Here is a 24,892-nt window from a genome sequence, read left to right on the forward strand (position 1 = left end):
GCTCCAAGGGTGAGGGAGCCTCTGGTCTCTGAAAACACTGGCGGTGCTGTGTGGTTCTAAGACTTGAGCTTTCAACTCTGCACAAGCCTGGGCTTTCTCTCCTTGGACACAGTTTTTATTTTGAGTCCTGAGTCCAGGAATCTGTCCAGGCCACCAGCCAGCTGTCTCCCCTGGAGTCAGGCATCTGCCCTGATCTCAACCCCAGACAACCGCTCCTGGGGGACTGTGATGTGCACACCATCCTGCAAGCAGAAGCTCCTTCTTTGCTGTGACTCAGGACGGATGTCCTGGAGCCGACGGCTGATCCTCAGCCCATGTGAACAGCACCGCTCTCCAGCCACAGTGGGAGGCAAGGATGCCCACCTGTGCTGGTGGCCGCAGAACATGACACTGATTCGAAAGTAGTGGGGTGTTTTTGAAGCCTCAGACTGCTCCATAAACCATCGGGTGTGAGGGTTCAACTCACTGAGCACATGCAGCTCCATCAACAATGAGGGGACAATAAGTAAGACATGTGAATCCTTCTGGGAAAAGTATTGGAAACACTGTCTTGAAGGCTTTGGAGATAAGAACAGAGAGCAGGAAGCCAACTGCAGGGGACGAGGGAGACCGGAAATGCAAGCCAGAGCCAGAGTTGTCTTCCTGCTGGGTATTCAAGGAGAAGGGTGGGCAGAAGCCTGGTCCCAGCAGGTGCTTCTCCCAGCCCATGCTTGAGGTGGGCCCTGAAATCTGGATCTTAGGGTGAGGGTCGGCTCCATATGGGCCCATCAGCCCCGGGATGGCAGCTTGTCTTCTATTAATCTCAGTGCCAGAGAGAAACAGAAGTATTTGTGGGTTGTTACAGTGCTCGTCACCTGAGAGGAGAAGAGGCACGTAAGGCACAGTCTTTCATACAAAATGTTAATTTCTCATCAATAACAGCCACGTATGTGCAGAGAACGGTGAGATCTAAAAGCAAAAGACCCAACAGATGGGGTCAGTGGCATAAATGCCTGCCTGGTGAGTACAAGGTCCCAAGTTTGATTCTTGGTAACACACACACATACACACACACACACACACACACACAGACACACGCACACACGACCCAATGGATCAGAACAAGTTCTACTGGAATTGAGACAATGTGGTCAAAATGCATTGACTTGAAATAACAACGCTACTGTTGTGCTCAAGGAAAAAAAATGTCAAGAGGGGTGATGCGGAGGAGGCGGCTCCCAAGTGGCACCACAGTTTAGTAAATTCAGAAAAGAAGTTTCTGAATTTACTAAGTTTTTCAAGAATGAGCTTAGCAACCACTTCAGTACAGTTAGAGCAAAAAGAATGAAAAATAGAAAAAGGAACAGGGAGGCCACGGGGGTTATTCATTCAAGTATCAGAACCCACGTGAGGGAGGCAAAGAAGAAGAAGAGAGACAGAGAGAAAGTGAGGGAAAAGAGGAGAGAGAAATTTCCTAGAAAAAGAATTACGAAGAACAGCATTACACACTGTTGACCTCTATGTCAGTTACAACTGATAACCTTGATAAAATGGGTACCAACTGGAAACAGCAGTTCACTGAAATCAGTCCCAACAGTAATTAAACTAGATTAGTTCCCCAGAAAAAAAGAGTAAGCTATTTATCTAGAAACATTTACCTAAAATTATCAGGCCCGCCAGATATTCTACCAACCATCTAGAGACAAGTTTAAAAAAAACCCTAATTCTTCTTATAAAGTGAATGTAACAATATTTCTTTTTCTTTTCTTTTTTTTTTTTGGTGGAACCAGGGGTTGAAGTCAGACCCTTGTGCTTGCCAGGAAAGTGCTTATTCTACTGAGCCATCTCCCCAGCCTCCTGTAGCAATATTTCTTAGACCTCATAAAAATAAAAAAGAAATTTGCAAACCAAAATAAAATTGAAATATGTAAAAATCCTAAATAAAATATCAGCAGACAGATGCTAGCACTACATGAAGACATAACTAAGAAGATTGCAAGACCATGTTTTATACTTTAACTCAAGAATGACTCAATATTAGAAAATGTTTTACTACTATGTACTTATGAAATAAATAAGTCTAAGAAAAAAATCATATGGTTCTCTTCTGAAAGGCTGAAAACCTTTGATAAAAATCAATACCAGCTTTCAACAAAAATGACTAAACAAAAAAGTAATTCTTATCAAAACTGATAGATTAAAAATATTCAGAACTAAAATGAAGATGCTAAACATCTATATGAAGGAAACTGGGAAACTCTCCCAGAACACACAAAGGTAAGTGCAAAACATAGACAAACTTGTACTTTTCTAATACGAAAATATCAAGTAGTGACGATTTTCTGTTATTTTACAAGTTGAATGCAATACCAATAAAAATATTACTGCTTTCCTCTTAGACTTAAAAGACAAAGTTTTATATTTTAATTCTAGAATGGTTTGATAGTAGCAGATTTATTACCAGTATTTACTTTTCTTTTGTGTCCAAAAAACAAAAAACATATATAGTTCTTTTCTGAGAGGCTGAGGAAAAATGTTTGGAGTGATTCCCAAGAGCTGCTGCTAATTGGATGGGAAAAATATCAAAGAATATCCACAGTGTAGCATCCATTGTGAGCGAAGAAGAGGAAATAAACAAAATATGCATTTATCTGCTAATTTTGTAATAAAAATAAACCTCACAAAACAATCACTGTCAGCAAAACCCAGAAAACAATGAGATCAGTTACTGGAAAGCCTGGCATGGAGAGACAGAGGGCAAAATTAATTTGCAGGTACATCTTATAGAGTTTTGAGTGTTAGAGATCTATTAATATTCTACAGAGTCAAAAACTGACCTTAACTGTCATAAGAAAAAAGCCTAATATCGGTTGTAATAGGATAGGATAAATGTAATGCTGCTTAATAATCAGGTAAAGGAGAAGAAAATCAAATGTAGGGGACTTAAACCTGGTTGATTATAAAGTTACGGTCTCTGGAAAGCAAACTGTAATCAAGTCTTGTACAATAGTTGATAGGTTATATTTTGAAGAAATCTGTGTACATAATCCTCAAATTGCTTTAATGTAGATTAGTATGAACAATTTAGTGTTCATGTTGTTGAGCGTCAGGATTCTCAGTGATGGATGGGGGAAGCAAATAAACATATAGGGAATAGGCAGTTGTGTAGTAATATAAGGCACTACAAGGAGTAGATATATAGTTCTTAGTCCTGTCTGTTCAAAACATCAAGAAACAGTGAAATCCCAGAAGTACTGCTTACTTTTAGAATCCTGATCCTGGGATTAAAAGATGTTACATTTTTGAGACTGGATTTGGTGGTGCATGCCTGTAATCCCAGTTCTTGGGAGGCTGTAAACAGGTATATCACTATGAGTCCGATCTAGTAGTAAGACCCTGAACACCATGTAGACCCTTCCCTAAAATACAAAGAGAGAGAGAGAGAGAGAGAGAGAGAGAGAGAGAGAGAGAGAGAGAGAGATTGAGACATTACATTTTCATTAGAAAGGAATTAGGTCTGCTTGGGGAAGTGGGTGAGCCCAAGACCAGGGGGAAGTTATGAGCCTGGAACATTTTGTGGCCTAAAAACATGATGAGAGTAAGTGGAGACGCCACCAGAGCCAGTTTGAAGTTGTTCCCGTTAGTGAAATCTCAAACAAGTTGAGCATCACGTAAATAAGAGTAATAAAGCGTTACACCCCACCCAGTAAAATAGGACCGCAGGAAATCACTGGTAGTAGGAGGACAGAGAGGCAGATAATGAGCTGACTAGATGTCGAGTGGGAAAGGGTGAAGTGATGAACGCGGAGAGCCTGTGGAGTTGGAGCAGTGACGCCGTGATCATAGTGCAGTTGGTTCAGAAAATGTTGCTATTCCTCGCAGATTTTTAGAGAGAATTTGCTCAGAAGAGATCATTGTACCAGTTTTTCAGAAGTTCCAAAGGAAGTCTTTGTAACCGTAGAGCAGAGAATCCAGGAAAATCCCTTGACAGGGCTTCAAAATTGACTAAGAGCAGGTAGATGTCGTGTGACCTCAGATAGGGTGTCCTGAGGCCAGATGACATGATGGGACATCCGGCAGGAATTTGAGAGAACACAGTGTGTAAGTCAAATGGAGAAGCGTTAGATGAAACCTGGTGTCTGTCTTGTTCAAGGTCCCGCTGTTCTGTGAAAGAAGTAACCTGGCTTTAGTAAGACCAAAGACAATAGAGCCATGAGACACGCCGCTCTAGACTGGATCCGGGAAATGAGCAATCCTAGAATGCTGTTCATGGGTTGGGATTTTATGGCCGTCGCAGTTTCCTTGAATGTGTAAACACTATTATGATTGTGTAAGGATATTTCCCTGTAGGAGATATTATGGGATTGACAAATGAGGGAACTAATGAACACTAGTAGAAAGAATACTATTGGGAATAAATATGTATCTGTAGAGAGAAAGTATGTTGAAACTAAAGACATTGAGATTGGTTGGACTAGAAGAAAGGAAATGTTGGGGCCAGAGAGATGGCTCAGTGGAATAAGTGCTTCCCTGGCAAGCACAAGGGCCTGAGTTCGATCCCCGGTTCCACCAAAAAAAAAAAAAAAAAAAAAAAGGAAATGTCGTATTTCTCATAAGTCTTGCAACTTTTAAATAAATTTGAAATTATTTCAAAACTTAAAGAGCACCTTTGCGAGTTGAGTTCAGAAACACAGTGAACAGTGCTGCCGAGGGCCGTCCAGTGGAAAGGCAGCTCGCACCAGTAGGGGTGTCTCCATTGTCACGTGATTTCAGGCTTTTCCTCAGAGTCAAAATAACTATGAAAGGGAAAGGATGTCGGACATCAAGGAGCTACAACAGCACAACTAAAGACACTCTTGAAAGAGGACTTGAGAGCTGCTGCGGAACGGGGCAAGAGCAAAGGGGTGAGTCAGCTCGACGGGGTGGGAGGCTTTGCAGTGAGCCTCACGGCAATGCATCTTTCCCTGTAATAATTAAAAAAATTGATAGTCATTGCACATATTGATCACATCTCAGAGCACAGTGATCCCACAGGGCAGCAGAGAAAAGACTGGACTTTAAGCAAATTATCAATCTATCTATCTATCTATCTATCTATCTATCTATCTATCTATCATCTATCTATGTATCTATCATCTATCTATCATCTATCTATCTATCATCTATCTATCTATCTATCTATCTATCTATCTATCTATCTATTCGGTTGTTGCAGGGTCTCACTACACAACTTGGACTCATGGTGATCCTCCTGCTCTCAGCCACCCCAGGGCTGGGATTGCAGGCATGTGCCACTATGCCTGAACTGTGGCCGGCTCAGTCTGCCTTGAGGGCAAGGCTGACGTGGCATGTGATGCTGGGGATCGAATCAGGGTCCCTGCACCGGCCTAAGTTTGGCTATACAGGTGCTGTAGTCCACTGAGCTATCTCGCCGGCCTTCAATTCAATCTTTATATGGCAAAGAAGGGATGAAACTTTGTTCCTATCCTACCCAAAAATAAATTTCGAATGCACTTCAGATCTATCTTTGACTTGTAAAATCCAGAGTATGAATTAGCACAAATACTTGGGAAAATTGCTTGGTAATACCTTGTAAACGTGGTGTTTGCATACGATACGGGCCAGCAATTGCAGTCACTGATATGCAAGCCACAGAAATGTGTGTGCGTGACACTGTTGCCACATTCACAGCAATGCTGGTTATCTGAGTCCTGCCTGCTGTCCCTGTGTAGACCTCGTGAGTAACTTTTAATCTGTTCATGCAACTGGACCTCACATGCTTTTGAAAGAGGCAGCCAGTGCAAAAGAACACATACTGATTCTTTTGGCAGAAAGCTCAAAAACCAGCCGTGCAACCATGGTGCTAGCAGTCAGGGTCACTGTCCTTTTCAGAGATAAGGTTTAATCACTGAGATAGCGCAGGACGAGGCCCTTCAGACTCTGAGATGTTCTGCAATGGCTGCTTTCTGTTTGCACATTCTATCTCAGGAAAGAAGACAAAAGCATTCTCCTGCCAACTATTGGATTGTTTTTAGGGGTTTTTAAAAAGGTTTTTTTCTGGTGGTAAAGGATTGAACTCAGGACCTTGCCCTTGCAGGAAGGTGCTTCTACCACTGAGCTATCTCCCCAGCCCTCTATTTGAATGCAATTAAGATGCTAGGAAGACTGATCTGCATCTGAGAGTGACACGGGCTTCGAAGAGCGCATGGCTGAAGCTCTGCAGGAGTTTTCATCTTCTTGCGGCCGCCACTCCTTCCCTGAATGAATGGTCATCAAGACCAGCATGCAGCAGGAGTCAGTGCGGGGCCCCGGTGCTGGTATGGCCCAAGGAGGAACTTTGTTTTTTCTTTTTTTTTAAATGCTGTTTGCTAATTTATCTATTTGCCTGAGAAAAGAGGCCTTGAAAGATGACTACGACTCAGCTGGACCCATAGCCTCAGCATTCTGACAGGCTGAGACAGGAGGATTACAGGTTCTAGCCCAGCCTCGGTTAATTTAGGAAGGCGCTGTCTCAGAATACATAATGAACAGGGCTGGAGATGTAGCTGAATACAAAGGGTCTGGTTTGAATTTTCAGTACCAGAGACAACAAAACAAAACGGCCCCACCCCACACAAAGAATTACTCTAGTTCTAAGTCATTAAGAACTTGTGAATAAGGACCATTTCTTAATGAACTTTATTCCAAGCACGAGTTTTTTTGCATCATTGTTTAGATTCACATTTGCATACCTGCAGTCTGTGTCCAGGAGGCCTCCATAGCGGTGCAGTTTGTGACCACAAGTCCAACCAAACCTGAACTGAAAATATTCAGAAAAACAGTTGCATCTGTACTGAACACATCCAAAATCTTTGTCTTTTTGAAACAAGTTCTCACTATGCAGTTCAGGCTCGCCTTTTTTTTTTTTTAAACCATTATTGAATTTTATTCATAACTATAAACTTAACTCTGCAATCCAGGTACATTTGGAGGGGAGCAAGGAAAACATGGAACCCAAAGAACTGCAAGAAGAGCAGAGATGATGGGGAGTCTTGAGCAGGGAGGGCGTAGGGTGCTCTCCTGAGCTAGAGGAATGGTCTGGTCTGGCGGTGGCAACACACACAAGTCTCACGCGTTAGAGCTGTCCACAGTCGGTGATGGTGATCATCTTGCTGGTCTTGCCGTTCCTGGACCCGAAGCGCTCCATGGCCTCCACCGTGTTCATGCCCTCTTTCACCTTCCCGAAGACCACGTGCTTGCTGTCCAGCTGCTTGGTCTTGGCAGAGCAGGTGAGAACCTGGGACCCGTTTGTGTTTGGCCCAGCATTTGCCACGGACAAGACGCCCGAGCCTGTGTGCTTCAGGATGAAGTTCTCGTCATTGAATTTCTCCCCGTAGGCTGGCCTCGAACTCAAAATGATCCTCCTGCCTCAGCCTCCCGCGTGCGGGGATTGCAGGTGTGTGCTTGCCTGTCACCATCTCCTATGTGTTACTTTATAATCACTATTTATAGCCTGGGAACAGTACTAAGTATTACAAGTAATCTAGGGAGGATTAGAAGGATACAGAAAAGCTACCTAGATTGTATGCAACTATGTGAGCTATATTTGACGTAAAGAATGTGGGTCCCTCTAGACTTGGTATCTGAGGGTGTCGTGGAACAAGTCCCTGTGGACACCTAAGATGATGGTTATTGCAAGCTATTTCTTAAAATGCAGCTCTCCAGCCATGTAAAGCTTCATCCAGCACTTGGGCCACGGCGTAATAAATCTCTGCTGCAGGTAAACACCAGCGCGTGTGGTTGTTCACTGTTAGCCATGCGCTTCGTTTCCTTTCCCCAGGAATCTCCCAACACAGAACATGACAGGAGCCATGCTGGGAAGAAAGTCCTGAGGGTTCTCTTGGGAACTGCGCTGTCTCCAGCACTCTGAGGAGGGCCTGCTGCCCACACTCTGGCCTCCAGGCTTGGGGGAGAAGCTTGCAGAACGCTGTGGACCTTAATCCCCTGCACAGCCCTTGCTTTCTGGGCATCTGCCCTGGCCCAGATCTCACACACTTGCAGTGGATGAGGGGCGTGGATGGACACAGCCTCTGGGATTTTGGCTTTTGTGTCCTCTGAGGACCTTGTGGTCACCTCTCTCCACCACCCACTCACCAGCCCTACCACTTCCCCGCTTTTAGACTAAGGCAGCATCCCATCCCTCAGCCACAGACTGGTCCAACCGGAGCCTATTAGGACCCAAGATGCACAGCAGGGGGCTCACAGTGGGTGCCCGGCACCTTTCCCCTGGGATCCTGGCACCCTCCCTCCTCGCATCACACACTGGCTCTGCCTCCTGTCATCAGATCCTTGGAGGATCTGGGACTGTACTGAGGACTGTGCTTGCGAAGTACTTGGCTCACCCATGTGCTGCTTTTGAGAATCTGATGTGATAAGAATAGAAAGAAAGTGAATAATAAGTGTAACTGAATTATCCTAAACCTCATTCCTTTTGCAGGAAAACTGCCTTCCAGGAAGCCTGTCCCCGGGGCCAGAAACACTGGGCATGGCTGGGCTTGGAGACGCCGGGTGCTGTGCTGGGCTTCACACTCTCTCTTCTTCAGAGTCTGCTGGATGCCTTCAGAGCCCACCCTGTGTCCATCCTCATGCAGGGATGGCCACCTCTTGGGACCACCTTCCATGGAAGACCTTGTAGTTGGATGTGGCAGCCAATCTCAGTAAGAAAGGAAGGCTGAGGTATGAGGATCACAAGTTCAAACCTAGCCTGGGCAACTTAGTAACTTAGGGAGGCCCAGCCTCAAAGAAATTGATGTTTCAAAGGGCTGGGGGTATAGTTCAGCACTGGTTCAAATCCCAAAATCACTCAAACCCCTGACAAGGTTGGGGGTGCAGCTCTGAGCATACCGTGTGGCCATTTCAACTCTCCACACTATGCATATCTTAGTCCTGCCCAGGAAGTCATTTACCAGGTCATATGGTAGAATCCTTTGGCCCTTGGTCACCCTGTTCCAAGCAGAACTGGGCCACTGTACCCCACCACCCCTGGGCTGTGTGAAGCTGCATCCTGCTCCGCTGGGCTTGTTCTGTTTTGGGAATGTTTTGTTCATCTAGCCAGTGAGCTAATTATAAGTCTCTGATTCTTAAATTATTAAAAAGAAGCTCCCATGAGGGTCAATTTTTTAAGTCCAGTTTTGGCCACCTATCAAAGGAACAGGCTATGTGCTGACATTTTCTATAAATAATTTTGAGATGCTATTTTTATTTCATGCCCTTCAATTATTACATCAAATTATACCATGGTTGTCAGCATGTTTTACACAAAGCATATTTTAAAATTTAGTGATCTGCTTATGAGCGTTTGGGAGGGGGAAGCAGCTTCAGCTCAACATACAAACTGGAACACAGTGTGGAGAGAGCGAAGAACAATACGTTTCCCATCAACAGCTTGAAATAATACTGAAAACTTGGTTCCATTTTAAATGCCACTGCATGGGTTTTCTGGAACTGATTTACCAGTTTCTCTGAAATGCTCAGTCCTTACGCTGTAGCACACGCACAAACACACACACGTCGGAAGTGTCAGGGAACAACTGAGAACCCAGTGTGCAGCCTCAGCTCTCTTGGGAAGTCCTCCAACTCAAACATGATCACATTTGTCTCAGAATTTATTTTTGCTCCAAAAAGTTTTGAGAGTGATTAGGGGTGCTGTTACGGTTTGTGTCTGGATGCCCCCTGAAGCCTCATGTGGTCATGGGGGTGAGCTCTTCAGGGATAGCTGAATCCAGAGTTTGTGACTGATTCGTTGGCTAGTGCTGGGATTGGAGATGGAAGTGATGCACATACCCTACTGCGGGGAGCTTGTATGCAAATAGGGGAGGGAGAGGCTTGTCTCCGCTTTTGCTCTTGTTGAATTTGCTATCTTCCACCACCATAAAGTGTGGTCTCTTTGCCACACCAGCCTGCCTTGGAGCCAGCTGATAATGGACTTAAACTGCCACAAACTATGAGATAAATAAATCGTTCTTCCCTTAATTTTGGGAGTTGGATACTTTGTCCAAAAGAAAAGTAACTAAGGCAGAATTTAGTATTACAAGTGGGGTTGTCGATGTGACGACACCTGACCATGTGATTCAGAAGCCTGTGGGAATGCCTTTTGAGAAGAGTTTGGAAAGGTTCAGAGATGTCACGTGAAAGAGTAGAGGTGGAACAGCTTAGGTTGTTCTGTATGGGAGATGCTGGGCAGAGCTCAGGAGACCAGAGGCTGGTAGAAAGCCTGCTGGCAAAGCCCTGATTTGGAAGATTTCTGCTGGGAAGGACTGCACTTGTTGGTAGACTCCAGATAATGTGCACCAGGGCTCGGCAGAAAATTTGTCTGCATTTTCTTTGCATCCAAAGATTTTCCTGAGAGTGAGATTAAGAGCAATGGCCTAATTAAACTAGCAGAAGAAATTTCAAGGCAGTGGAATGTTGAGGTGGTGGCATAGTTGGGTGCTTTTAGCCAAATACATGTTAAAAATAAAGAAGGAAAGAGCTGAGCAGAATAATTGAAAACATCTTGAGTTTGGCCAAAAAGGAAGCTCCAATAGAGCGGTGGACTGCAAAGATCGAGCAGAGACCTTGGCTTCTGAGAAGAAACAGGAGAATGCAAAAGATGGCCAAAGGACATCTCAAAATAGCAAGCCTTTCCCCTTTGTAGCCTCCAAACTACACAAGTGAAATACTTTGCCTTGAGAAGAAAGCCCCAGAGTGCCACGTGACAGCGTGGTGGCTGCCTAGAGGACTTGTTCCTGAGGCTGGGTTCAGAGTGCTCAGGGATCCAGGGGCTTGACCCCTACAGCCAAGAGAGGGAAGCCTGGCTGCTGCTCCCGCTGGGGGCGGGTCTTGGTATCATCCACGTGGTGCTGACTTTAGATGCCTGCGAAATGCAAGAGCTGTGGGTTGAAGAAGGCCTCCCCCAGGATTTCAGAAGAAGGCCTGGAGGCCAGGTAGTGTGCTTCTGAGAGGGCAGTTTGTGATGCTGTGCTTGTGAAGCCGAAGGTGCAGTGGAGACCCCCAAATTTAGAGAAGTCAGAAATGTAGATCACCTGAGGAAGACTGCAAAGACTGAGCGGATCAGGCCTAAGAGAGAAGCCACGGGAGCTGCAACCACTGGCAGTGCCACAGGGGCAGAGCCACCCAAGCCCTTTGGAGCTCACACCTTGCCACAGATTGCCTTAGAGACTGTACGTGGGTGGACTTGCAGGACTGTCTTGGTTGTTTTTCTCTCATTGCTGAGACAAAATATCCAGTGCCCAGAATAAGGAAGGAAAGGCTTTTTTAGCTCACAACTTGTGGAGGTTTTGGTCCATAATAGGTGGCTCCAAGGCAGGGTAGCATGGCAGAGGAGCAAGTAGTCAAGGTGGTAGATACAGCAAAAGCAATAAGAGCAGAAGCGGGAGAGCAGGCCTCTTCCTCCCTGGCACTGTGTGTAGGCTGCCCGTCTTTGGGTGAGTATCACTTACAGCATCTCCATCCCCTCGCCTTGCTCAGGATGAGGATGTTTGCAAAGTGAGCACCCTGCTTCCTGCTGGGGGTGCTTAGCTAAACCTCTAAACTTCTCAAATTGACACGATGTGTGAAACATTAGAAGAGCTTAATGTTTGCCCTGCTGGATTTTGGACTTGCTTTGGTCCCATTTCTTTGCAACCCCCTGTTCATAACTTTTGGAATAAAAATGTTTACCTTATGAATGCTAAAAGTGATTAACTTTCTTTTCATTTGTATGGGTCTCACAGCTAAGAGTTTGCCTCACATCTAAAAAGAGACTAGGGACTTGGACTTTTCAGTCATACTAAAACCATTAGGACTTTGGCAACTGAGATGTCCTGGATGCCTCTTGCACAGAGGGATGTGCATGCGTCTTTGGGGGCCTGGGGTTGACTGTTATGGTTTGTGCCTAGGTATTGCCCAAAGCATCATGTAATCAAGGCATGGCTTAATCTGGAGTTGGGAATTGGTTTGGTTTGTAGTCTAGTGCTGGGATTGGAGGTGTAACTGCTACACCCACAGTACAGCAAGTGGCCTGCATGCAATATAAGGGAGGGGAAGGCTTTCTCCCTCTGGTGGATCGCCAACTGGTGGGCCACTTGTTACACCCAGCTGGACCCAGTTGGCTTGGTGCTCGATGTGGGAGGCCGCCCTGAGGATTGTTGCCAGCAACATCAGGAGACAGAACTGGAGGAGAAGGAAAGAGGCTGGTGCGGAGGCTGTTGGAAACTGCTGGTTCTCTTGGGCTGTTCTTCTGGGGGAGCTTTGCCTGCTGGCTCTCCCTTTGTACTTTCTGGAGAAGCTCTGGCCCTTACGTTGAGCGTTGCTTCCTGGCTCCTGCGCAGATCCCTCAGTCTGCAGTCTGCTCACACACCTCCTTCATTTGAGTGGCGTAGAATAGCTTCCACCACTAGCCTTTGGGCCTTTCCAGTGCATATCTGTGAAGCGGGCCTGCACGAGACGCGGTCCTGGGCTCTCGGCCTTCACTCGGCCTCGGGAGCGGCGCTGGCATGAGCGCTGGGTCTTCAGCTGCACTCCTGCAGGGCATTGCTGCATGACCCAGGCCCCCGGTTGGACTCTTCGGTCTGTAGTGTGTGGGCAGACTTCGTGCACTCTCTGTATATGACTCTTTGGGTGATTCATTCCAAAATAATCTAATAAAATATGTGTTTTTCTGTGGTATTCCCCCTGCAAAACCCTAAATTATGACATCCCCCTTTTGTTCTTGTTGCCTTTGGTATCTTCCGCCACCATAAACTGTCCCTCCCGTGCTATGGCAGGTGATTATGGACGAAAGCCTCCCACACTGTGAGCTAAATAAGCCTTCTGCCTTTAACTTTGGGCGTCAGATATTTTGTCTCAGCAGTGAGTAAAAAGTAACTAAGACAGGAGCTCAGACTCGTTTGTAGTTTAAAGCAGCCAGGTCTCAGGACAACTCTGGGATTTATCTGGGCCCCTGACGGGGGCAGCTCCTCAGGACTCAGGCACGGCGGCTTGTTTGGCTGTTTGGATTTTTGGGACAGGGTCTCTCTGTGTAGCTCAGGCTGGCCTTGAACTCACTATGTGGTTCCGGCTGCTCAGACCCGGCTGGGCTCCAGAAGCGCGGAGCTTCCTTTCTCAGCTGCCTTGTCTCCTTGGGCACAGCTGTCTCTTGGACAGAAGGCACGTGGTCAGGAGGCTCATGGCAATGGGCAGAGAATGACCTTTGCGCTGTGGCCTCAGCAGGACCCTGTGAAGGGTGGGGAGGTGCGTGGGGCGAGGTTCAGAGGATGCTGTCCATGGAGGCACTGCCCCTCTGTGTGTGCACATGGCGAGGACCATGTCCCACGAGGTCTGTACTTCTCTTGCCCCTCCCTGCCCATAACTACTCTTTTGTTTATTGACTCTTATCTTTCTTTACCATTTGAAAAAAACCTTATGTATTAATCCCCTGTGTGTTGTGCTGGTCCTGCCCCTGCGGAATGCTGAGATGGCAACTGAGACTGGGCGAGGTTGCGCACGCCTGTAATCCCAGCACTTGGGAGGCTGAAAACAGGAGGATTGCTATGGGCCTGATCTGTGTAGGGAGACCCTGTAGATCCTGTATAAATACATTTAAAAAAATTCATGCAGATCATTTGACCGTGTTCATTTATTTGCAAGCACCTATTGACCTTTCATTTGGTGACACTGGTTTGACCTTGTATGCAGGGTCACGGTGTCTAAGACTTGCTCCTGGTCAGGAAAGCTTATAGTCTCAATTATCTTTGCAGAATGAGGTTTCCTGAGATGAGCTCTAGGAACACTGCACACACAGCAGTATGAGGAGGAAAAGCGTTTGGCGTGGCCCCAATAATCCTGGAGGGTCTACGCCATGGCCTTCGTATCTGAGGTGCATCACAAAGGATGACGTTTTACAAACCGAGCGAAAGCCAGGACTTTTGCCAGCGTGGACCACAAACACGTAAACATCCACATCGGTATCTATGTCCACACGGTCACACACGGTGTCCCTCTGCACTTGCGCCAGCGTGTATCGGGGACAGCAGATCTGGGGTGCACTGTCGGCTGGGGATGCTGGAGGCCAGCATGTGGCATTTTTTCTTGCGTGTTGGAACAGCCTGGGTGGAATTTACGTCCTGTGCCTAGTTCCCCAAGCTGCACCGCCCCAGCTCAGCCAGACTCTGCATCCAGCGGAGAGGTTTCCACCTTGGGAAATCCCTGGGGACTCCAACATGCGGCCCAGCTAGACAGTCACAGCCACCTCGTGAAGGGTCACTCCCCATGCGGAACTGGGGGGGAATGTTGTACCCAGTTGTCCATGTGGAGTGCTTCTCAAAACAGTGTCACTGGATGACCCTGAGGTGCATGTGTGTGTTTGTGTGCACAACTCCCGCACTTGTGTCAGCACAGGCAGCAGAATAACTTGGGATTCTCTCAGTGAGGGCTGCGGCCACGTTACGTAGTTGTCATCTTTATGTAGCTGTTAAATTCCTTATCTCTGCGAAGATCTGTACCATAGCCAACCCTTCTGGCAACTGGCTTTGCTTCCTACGAAGACCCCGAGGGAATTTGCACAATTCTTGGTGTAAGTCAGCATTTTTCCAGAAATGATTTTTTTTTTTTTGTTCATATGGTTTCAGTGGCTTCATTTTTCCTTTGTAGAACATCTCCTTGTTTTAATTCAGGGACACCTGGTTGTAAGGCTTATCTACACAGGTACATGAATGTATGTGCTCACCCACACACACCTCATGATTGTGCACATTTACACTCTTCCCCCACACCCTTGCTCACACAGCCACACTCACGTGCGTGCATCTGTCCACCCATTCCTGTGCACAGATATTAACACACACACATACATGCTTTTGCATACACACTCACACACCAGTGCAAGCACAAACACACACTCCTATGCATGCTTTACCCACAGTGCCCTTGCATGCACACTGGCGACCACATGAGTACACGTACAGTACACTCCAGCATCTCTCCTCCCCAGCACGTGGGTGGGGGAGGGCCTGAATTATTTCGCTAGAGGAGCATAGAGGCACATGCACGTAGCCACGTGTGCGTGCACACTGCTCGTGACCGTCCGCGGTCACCTCAGGAGCTGGCCGTCCGCTGCACGGTTCTGAGTCTCTCCTGCTTTCTGCGGTGCTTAAGCCCTGCTCTTTTGGAGCTAGTCATCAAGATGCTTCCATTTTCAACCTTTGATCTTTCCAGGGGTTCCTGGGTCAGGAGTCACAGCAGACCCAGCAGAGCAGGGGGCACTGAGCCAACACAGGGAGGGCCCCTGGAGCGCAGAGCTGGGGAGGGGAGCAGGGTCTCGGCTGCCTTGCAGCCTGCCTGGAAGGAGGACAGCCTCCACAGGTGGTGACGCCAGCTGGAGATGCCTGGCCCCTTCCTGCCTGGGGCCACAGCAAACTTCCGTGCACAGTACCCTGAGCCCTGGGCTCCCAGTGGCAGGGTCCGCAAGAGCACGGCCAGGGCAGCCGGGGGAGGAGGATGAGTGTACGAGTGACAGCCACTCAGAAAGACGAAGTTGGGGGAAAGGAGAGAGAACCTAAGTCCCGGGGGAGTCTGGGGTGCCAGGGTGAGGGTGCTGCTGGCACAGAACTGGGTGTCACAAGAAGGAAGTGCTCTCATGGTTCCTCCCAGACAGCCATCAGCCTTATGTCTGGGGACAAAGTCTGTGGGGTGCACGGGGTGAAGGAGGAAACAGTATGCCTGGCTCATGTTTCCAGGGGTGCAGTCCGTAGCTGTCTGGTTCAGCCAAGAGCATGAGCAGCTTCCCCTGTAGCCAGCAATTCCTGGTATGCTGGCCACAGGGCAACTAGTGCCTGCCGGGACAGTCTGTGGGCTGTCGTGTCTGGGACCCACCTCCACACAGACGAAGAAATAGGTCTGAAGGCGGGAGTCCTTCACAGCAGGTGAATGGAGGCCCACGGTAACCCGGTGGCGGGACCCACAGTGAGCATTTATTTCCTCTCCTACCCCTCAGCCATTGCCTGGCGTGATATGGTCTCCACGTCACCTGAGGAAGGAGTGCAGGGGCCTGGAAGAGGAGCCTGGTGGGGTGTGTGGGGAGACAAGAGCCAGGAGCAGCTAGGGATGAGGGCAAAGAGACCCACCACATCTGGTACCCAGGGCGAAGCAAGTTAAAAATACAGACTGCCTGGAGGGTGGGGCAGAGGTGGGGTAGGGTGGGGTGGGCGCAGCTGGGGCTGAAGCCCTGGGCATGGTCGCGGTTGGGACAAAGTCCGGCAAATACCTGCCAAGGGAGGTGGGGCTCACAGGGGAAGCGCTGGGGTCAGGGAGCCCCGAGTGTGTTACAGGATGAGGCACAGTGCCACAGTGACTAGACTGGCAAGGGACTGGAAGGGGAAATGAGATGGTGCTGGCCTCTTGAGATGGCCCTGTGCTTCCTCTTCCTGGGCCTCTTCAGGGCCTCATCACTGGTGTCACCCTGTGGGACCCCCTCCACCCCACCCTGTACCTGTGACAGGCTCAGCCCCTCTCCCAGCCTCACACCTGACTCACCTGAGGATGTGTGGCTATTTGGTTCATCTAAGGTAGAGCAACAGTGGAAGGGGACAGCACTGTGACTGCACAACCAGTCTGAGTTAAGGGACAAGGAGATCCTTGATAGCAGAGGACAGAGCAGAGACGAGAGATTAGGAGCAGAAGCCGTGTGGCTCCAGGGAGCTGGTGAGGGAGAGTGCGGCAGGTCACTGAAGAGGTGCAGGGGCGCAAGGGAGGCTCTGGAAACGCTTCCCATTGCCACGGCAACCAGAGAGTCTGCTAGTTGCCAGGACCCCATCTTTCCTGGAGTGCAAGGCTCTGGTGGGACCTGCCGTGAGCATCACCTTCGCAGAGTAGCTGGGATACACGGGGACAGGCCCTAGAGGTGTCACTGCATCCCGGGGGCATGGTGAGCACTCTGCCGGAGTACTCCAGTCTGATGTTCAGGTGTCTCAGCTGCTGGAAAGGAAACTCCTGCTGCAGACCCATCCTGCAAGATGGGGCGTCACTGCAGTGCCACAGAAGTGCTGCCTGGGCGGGCAGGCTCCGAGCGTTTGGAACACACGGGGGCTGCGCCTGCGGTCTGCCCCGTTCCCAACTACTTCTCCTATGGGTGGGTGGTGACACTGCACCTTGAGATGCCAGAGTGCAAGCCTCAGAGAAAAATGGGCACCCCAACCCTCATGCTAAACCTAACCCCAACCCCTAATCCCTAACCCCAACCCCTAACCCTAAGCTCTGGGGCTGGGAAGATAGCTCAGTGGCAGAAGTGCCTGCCTGACAAGAGTAAGAACCCAAGTTTGATCCCAGATACCCGCCCCCCACGCCGGGGTGTAGTATCACACACTTGTAACCCCAGTACTGGGGAGGCAAGCAAGCAAGCAAGCAAGCAAAAGATTTATTTATTTATTTTTGCGGGACCGGGGATTGAATCTAGGCCCTTGAGCTTGCCAGGGAAGCGCTAATTCCACTGAGCCATCTCCTCCACCCGAAAGATTTTTTTAAAAGGAAAATATTAAAAAAAATATTTTAGTAGAAAAACTCTCATCCTTAAGCATTAGGAAAGGCTGCACTTGCAAGAAATTGCCACTAGATGGCGCCACCTGAGCACGGAGTGTCTGGCTGCATTTAGCTCCGGGAGGTCACAGCTGGCCCGCCGCCCCTCAACCCACCCCTTCCTGAAATAAATCAGGGCTCCAAGGTCCAGTTTCCCAAATACCTGACGTTCAGTTCTGCTCTTTCCCTTGTCCTACTTGAAAAATTACCCAAGTTCCCTCTTGCTAATGCCTGAGACATCACCCGCCGTCTTCCTGCCCGCCCTGTTGATTCCGTCCTCTCTGCGGGCACGTATGTGGGGGGAGTGCGGTGTGGACGACGCGGACCATCGGAGTCCGCCAGCATCTGCTACCGGGGTGCTGCCGCGCCATGCCCGGGGGGACCCAGGCCTTCCCAGCCCCGAGTCCCTGGCTTTCTTCTCCCCACCCTGTTCCTTTCCTTGGACTTTTCCGTGCGTCCACCTTGCCTGGGCCCCAGCCGCATGGAACCCCCCTTCCTTGTCATCCTGGGTGCCTTTCCATCTTGGGGTCCCCTCTGAGCCTGTGAGGCCAGGCGAGCAGGACTACGGGCTGAGGTCTCCTGGTGGCCTTCGCAGCACGTGCCCGAGCCACTGAGGTCCGCGGAGGTCATTTTGTCCCTTTCCAAATCTGACTGGTCCGCACTTACTCGGCAGCTCCTGCTCTGGGTACAGACCACATCCTGGGGATGTCGCGTGAGCCAGGTGTGGCTCCCGCTCCAGGGAGCAAGCCTCAGCCGCGCAGCGGCCCGGAGAAAACTGACCCGGCGTGGTGGCGCGCGCCTGTAATCCCAGCGCGGGGGAGGCTGAAAACAGGAGCGTCACTGGGAGCCCGAGCTGCGTGTGAGACCCTGAACCAAATGCCTAAAAGAAAGCCCCTTTGTCCACTATTCTATTCGTGTGTGTGTGTGTGTGTGTGTGTGTACTTTTTCTTTTTTCTATTTAGGTTATCTTTACTTTGGAAGCCTAGGATGGAGTTAGGTTTGTGGTTGCTTAAAGCTTGTGGAACTTGGGAGTCACTTGTAACAAAAGTAATACAAAGTTAAATAAGAATTCGCCTGCATGGGGCTGGTGAGATAGCTTAGTGATCTAAAGAGCCTGCTTAGGCAAGCTTAGGCAGTTGTAGGGACCGCGGTTCCATCCCTGGCACCACATGCCCCACCAACCCCTCCCCCGGGGTGGGCTGAGCCTGCCACAAAAGAAAAAAAAAATTCACTTGCTTCCCGCCAGCCCTGTCACCAGCTCGGGACAGGCTTGCCCCGGCAGCTGGTCCAGAGCGTGGCTTCCCAGGGCTCACAGTGACTTCCCTGAGCCCTTGCCTTGGCAGGTTTCCAGTCTTTGGTTTGCAAGTCTGTCCCTACTTCCCGATATCGCTGCTGTTGGGGATCCCAGCTCTGCTCCCTTTGGGTTCTGCAGGTCACTTGAGCCCCGCGGACCCCACCCTGGTCCTGTGTTCATCCCATCCATGTAGGTTGGGTATAGGGATAACCAGGCTGGGGCTGACATGGCACGGGGAGGGCCCTGGCCTCTCTCCAGCTGCCAACTCGGCCCTATCAGCCCTGTCCCCATGGTCCCTGCTCCCGGATGGCGGCTGTCGGAGTCTCTGCTGTGCAGGGTGCTCCACCCGCTCCCCCACCCACCCTCCACTCATGGTCTGCACTCTTCCTGTGTTGGCTCTTCTCTGCCCCGAGTGCAGAGCGACTTCCTAGAGTATATACACACTCAGCGCGGAGACAGAAGCACGTATCTTTCCAATCCTGGTATCAGGTTTTACAAATACTTTTCTGTCATAACAAGATTTTAGATGGGAAAGAAGACGGTCGCCTTGGGCTGCCGTGCGCTGCCCTGTGGGGATCCCTTGGGTGGGATAATTTATTTGGAAAAGAAATGAATGCCTCAGAGCCGTGGAGGGTGGCAGCCCCAACCCACGGTGCCGGTGGGGTGGCCTGGTGCTTGGTGCAGGCCCAGCCTCCTCCCCCAGGTGGTCTTCGTCCTCCAGAGAGAAGGTCGCTCTTCCTCCTTCCTCAGCAGAGGGCGGAGAGCTGGCCTGCCTGAGTCACTGCAGCCCCTCACAGCCTGGTCCCCAGGGCTGCGTCCCAGCACCACCGCCCCTTGGGCCGAGTTCCAGCAGGCCCTGGGGAAGGCGCTCTGCCTTGGAGCCGTCACAGAGACACATTTTCAGGCCGACACCCACTGAGTCTGCTAAGAGCAGACGTCTTCAGAGAGAATGGATTCTCTCGACTTCGTGGGGAGAGTCCAGCCCTCAATGCATGCTGAAGGAGAGGTGTAACAGGCTGTGTTTCATGTCATACAATGTACCGTGTGTTCCTAAAGTGAATGTATTTTATTCTACAGACCAGTTGCCTATTGCCACTCGCAGAAGTGCAATGCCAGCGTCTCAGGACGGGCGCTGCTCTGCCACACACCCTGGCTCTGCCCTGCTCTGCTCCCTGACGCTACTCCGTGTCCTCTTCTCTTCCCTCACCCCTCACATCACTCCTTTTATTTACTCATTGCACAATCCAGGTCCCAACCCTTTTTCTTGAATTCACAGCCTGCTGAGGATCTGATGTTGCAGGATGGACACCATGTGAGGTACGGTAAAAAGTGGGGAAGGACAATAAATATTTAAATGTAAGATATTGGTAAGTGCATTCAAAGAAACATGGCCATGACCCCCTCCAAACACTCTTCTCTCTTTGGACACACTCGTCCCATTGTCCTGGCCACTTTCTCAGCAGCTCCGGAGTCCTCTTCCCTGAATGTCTTTAGTTCTGATGTCCTGGCTGCCTCCATGTCCCGAGTCAGTTCCAAACATTTCTCTTTTGTGGTCCTTCCGACTTTGGGGACAAGGTGGAAGTCACATGGTGCTAGCTATGCTGAATAAGGTGGACGAGGACACAGCTGTGTGCTGGAGTTTGCATATGGGCTTTCTCTGGTGCTGCGGGTGCCTGGCCCTGGGTACTGTGAGCTTGGTCCTCCAAGTAGAACCACCAGTGGTGTGCATTACTCTGGAGCCCTCCAGCGCATGCCCAAGACCAAGCAGAAGAGGACAGAGGGAAGCAAGATGGCAGGGTGGGCCGCCCCGCCAGGAAAGGCCACCCTCTCCTCAGACAGACGCCAGACTCCCCAGTGTTTATTTAATTTCACAACACTGGTGGCGCCCAAGCAGGGGCGCAGGGATAGCAGCTGAAGCAGACTGCTCCTGCCCCTTTCTCGACACCATTGCTCATTCTTTACAAGGAAGCGAGCATATTTTATGGTCAATAAATAAACAAACAACAACAAAACTTGGATGCCTAAATAAAATTAAGTCATCTCCTCCAAGAGAGGAAACAGCGCAACGAACGCTAAATATGGTCTTAAGATTTATGTGCATCAGCAACATATTTGCTGCAAAATCCACCCATGTTCCGTGTAATCTGGCATTTTGAGTGAATTTATAGAGCTGTGAAGCTACCGGCGCAACCTAAATGTGCATTTTTCTGAATTCTTTCAATCCCTAAATAATAAACATCCTTTTGCTATTTCCAGTAAAGTTCTCCTTGCCTTTCTCTGTCATTTCTCAGAAAAAGAATCAGCCAGTCCGTAGAATTTATTTGGATTGCATCCACATTCCAACCAACATTAGCGGCCCATTTAGTTCTATTTTATTCTCTGAATATGCCACATTTTATACATTCACTGGGCAGTAGACGGCTTGGTTCTTTGCACTTCTCGGCCTCTACAGATAATGCAGGACTCAGATTTCTGACAAATAAGTTTACACACACACACCTGGCTGCATACCTCTCGGACGTGGCTCAGAATCGCTATCATGTGATACATGCATGTTTGACATTGTAAGAAATTTCCGCGTTGTTTTCCAAAGTGGCTGGGCCCTCTTGCGTTGCCACCAGCAATGTCTGAGAGCCCCAGTGTCTCTGTGCCCCTATTGCGCTGGTCATCATCTATCTTCTTGTGGGTAGCCATTGGACGTGCGACATGGGGATGGTTATGACTTTGATTTGTGTTTGTCCGAATCCTAATGGTGATGAATGCCCTGTTCTACTATCATCTATGTGTTAATTCCTCCACAAAATACCTTGATTACGTAGCTGTAGAATGAGCCTTACTATCAGAAACAAAGATCTTTCATCTTGGTGATTATTTAAGAGTATTTCAGCTCTGGCCACTGGGCCTTTTTGCATGCATTTAGGCTGAACTCCTCTGGGTCTCTCAAGCAGTCGTGCTGCGCTCTGTGCAGGAGCCGCACGGAGGCTGCGGTAGGCTGCGCAGAACCGCCACCCCTGCTCTGCGGCGCCCTCACTGCATCAGCGCGCTGGGAGTCTCCATTTTGTGGCGCTTCCTTGGTTTATTTTACCAGCATATTGTAGATCTTGAGGTGGAAACTCTGTGTGCGTATGCGGTAGATTCGCATGTAGCTGTCTCACTGTTCTTAGCCGCTGTGATTGCGTTTTGACTTCAGTTTCTGTGTACTTAGTGCATTTGCAGCATTTGTTATTTGTCTTCCACTCTAGCTTGGGCTTCCTGCTGGGAAGGAGGGTGGCAGGAAGTCTGGGCTGACGTAGACGCAGGCTCTGCCTCTGTCTCTGGATCCTGGGCGAAACCCTGGCCTCGGACAGTGGGTAATTCCTAGATCACTGGAGTCGGAGAAATTCAGATTGTATTTCCAGCTTACACCGGTGCTCGTGTCTTCAGCAGGCTTCTACCCTGGAACAGATACTCATGTGTGCATCAAAGTTGTTCGAGGGCAAGGATGAAATTGGGGAGCAAGAGGCTGCTCGATGTGGTGGCCCGCGGGAAATCAGTACTGGAGGTTGGGACTACAGAACGGAGACAGTCGATGCTATGTAGTACTTAAGCTAAATCTCTCTCTCTGTCTTTCTCTCTCTGTCACTCTGTCGCTCTCTGTCTCTGTCTTTGTCTCTGACACTGTCTCTGTCTCTCTCCTCTCTCTCTCTGTCTCTGTCTCTCTGTCTCTCTGTCTCTCTGTCTGTCTGTCTGTCTGTCTCCCCCAAGCATATAAGCACTCTTTAAGAAAAGGAAAATGTGTAAGTGTTTTAGTACAAAATTTATTGTGACATTGTAAAATTAGTCCAAGTTACCTTTGGTGGCCACAATTCCAAGCGGGGCTCACAGCGGTGGTCTGCACACCTTTAGTAGCAGGCCGAACTGCTGTGCAGGTAACCTTGGCTGTTCAGATCATTGCATGTGCAACTCCGGTTTCTTCTCTAAGGGCTGGCAGGGTAGTGGGCTGTTTTTTGGGGGGATATGCAACATTTTCTAGGGTTTCCCCACATGAGAGTAACACCATCTATTGGAAAAACATTGTACTGCTTTTCTTTTCATAAAGCATGTGTGTATTGTTTTGGGCATTTTCTGTATATACACAATGAAGCACTACTCAGGCATAAACATAGATAAATTTGAGTCATCTGTAGAAAAAGGGCTATACATGAAATCATTACATGGAGTGAAATAAATAAGAAACAGACAGTTAAATATCAATCACGTGGCTTCTCTTAATTGTGAGACCCAAAATAGGAATAATTTGAAGAGTAAAAAACTATAGATGTTAGAAAACAGGGAAGCATGCTCTGTAGAGGTTGGAAGGGGATCTAGGGATGGGGAGACCAGCGGGGGAGGAGGGAAAGGGAACTAAAAATACTAAAGCAGAATATGCATCTATACCAATCCCTGTGATGGAGGAATTCAACACGTACCACAAGATCCTCTAGAAAAAAGAAAATAGGACATGGAGGCCACATAGCGCAACCTGACAGGGAGCCAAGCACGGTGCAGGGGCTCGGCCTGACCTCACGCGGATCCCCCGAGGCCACCAGGATGGTGGCAGGCAGCGCCAGCGTCTTCCGACGTCGTGCGGCGCGTGGAGGGGACATGTGCCTGGACGCCAAGCTGCGGGCTGACTGGAGGTGGCCGGAGGGCGCAGCCCGCCCTGGCCCGGGTGCCGGCCGGCCGGGAGCTGAGAGCAGCGAGACTCAGAGTCCTCCGCTGTGACATGGGGTGGCACGCGCGCCAGCTTAGCAGCCTGTGTCGAGACCTTCCGTGCGCCTCACACGTAAGGCTTGCACGTTCTCGTCGCAGCTTGTATTAAAATTAGGCTCAGTTCCCAGGGAGCTGGGCTGTTCCGCTGGCCGTCTTCCAGCTCGGGAGGAAAGCTTGGCGCACGGCAGACGGCAGGAAGTGCGGGAGAGCAGAGCGGAGGAGTGCGGGCGCTTCCTGCCGTGAACTCAATCCGCGGGGGCTTTGTTGAATGGCTAAGTCTGCCATTCTGTGTAGGCAGTTAAGTCAAATACTGTAAACATCCTTTTAAAAGCCCAGCATTTGTTTCAGAGAACCAGCCAAACCTCTCTGAAACAGAGATCTGAGAGACGAAGAGTGAAAGGATGCTCAGGATTTGCTCAAATTCCCCACAGGTAGGACATACCAAATAGCTCAGCGGATTAAAGCGCCTGCAAGCAGGCTCAGGGGCTGGGGGTTCGATCCCCAGGCCTGCCATGCCGGCCAGAGCCTGTAATCCCAGCTCTTGGGAGGGGGCTATAAACAGGAGATTCACTGCAAGTCCGATCTAGTAGTGAGACCGTGAACACCCTGTAGACCCTTCCCTAAAATACAGTGTTTAAAAAAAAAAAAAAAAAAAAAAGAGTTCTGCACAGGAGATTGTCCTTCCGAGGTCCTTGTCCTGAAGCCCTGAACAGTCACACTCACCAGACAATCCACTCAGAGTACAGGCTCCTGGAGGAGACACCTTTGAAACAAGGTGGTCAGTCGTACGCGAGCCGTCGGTGCCACCCTGGGGGACTTTCTGCGTCTTCTTTTCAGCCTCTCTACAACCATCACGTTGCCGGCGAGGTCCTAGGATTCTGCCCCTTGTAAATGACCAATGGGGAGACGGAAACAAAGTAGCATGTAAGCCCCGAGATAAGTGCGGGTGCCTAACACATGCCAGGCCTTTGGCATTTGTTAGTCAGAGGGCATTTTTTATTTTTTTTGGCGGAACTGGGGATTGAACTCAGACCCTTGCTCTTGCCAGGGAAGCGCTTATTCCACTGAACCATCTCCCCGGCCCAACCAGAGGGCATTTTAATGGCCAAAGTATTTTGCTTTTCCTTCATATGGCTTCCAAGAGAGTTTATCTCAGCATACGGACTGACAGACACTGGCTAGGATTTCACAGTGGAACACAGATCGGTCACACGAAGCAGCCTTGGTCATTTCTCAACTTTTTTCTGGAAAGTTCTAGGGTTCTGTTTGGCAAGAGGCCTGATCTTGGAGCCCAGAACCGAGCTGGGGGGGGTTGCAGGT

General features: G+C 49.4%; 1 protein-coding gene across 1 annotated transcript; it reads right to left on the reverse strand.

The window, feature by feature from the left end:
• Positions 1-6,907: 6,907 nt before the first annotated feature.
• LOC101575020 (peptidyl-prolyl cis-trans isomerase A-like) lies at positions 6,908-23,466 on the reverse strand. The gene is made up of 2 exons (XM_004630535.2): positions 23,388-23,466; positions 6,908-7,356 (listed from the first exon to the last, which is right to left on the reverse strand). The coding sequence occupies exons 1-2, from the start codon at positions 23,464-23,466 to the stop codon at positions 7,094-7,096; spliced, it is 342 nt and encodes a 113-aa protein (XP_004630592.1). The 3' UTR covers positions 6,908-7,093.
• Positions 23,467-24,892: the final 1,426 nt, after the last annotated feature.

The sequence above is a fragment of the Octodon degus genome, unplaced genomic scaffold (genome assembly GCF_000260255.1).
Source record: "Octodon degus isolate 3935 unplaced genomic scaffold, OctDeg1.0 scaffold00035, whole genome shotgun sequence".
Taxonomy (NCBI): domain Eukaryota; kingdom Metazoa; phylum Chordata; class Mammalia; order Rodentia; family Octodontidae; genus Octodon; species Octodon degus.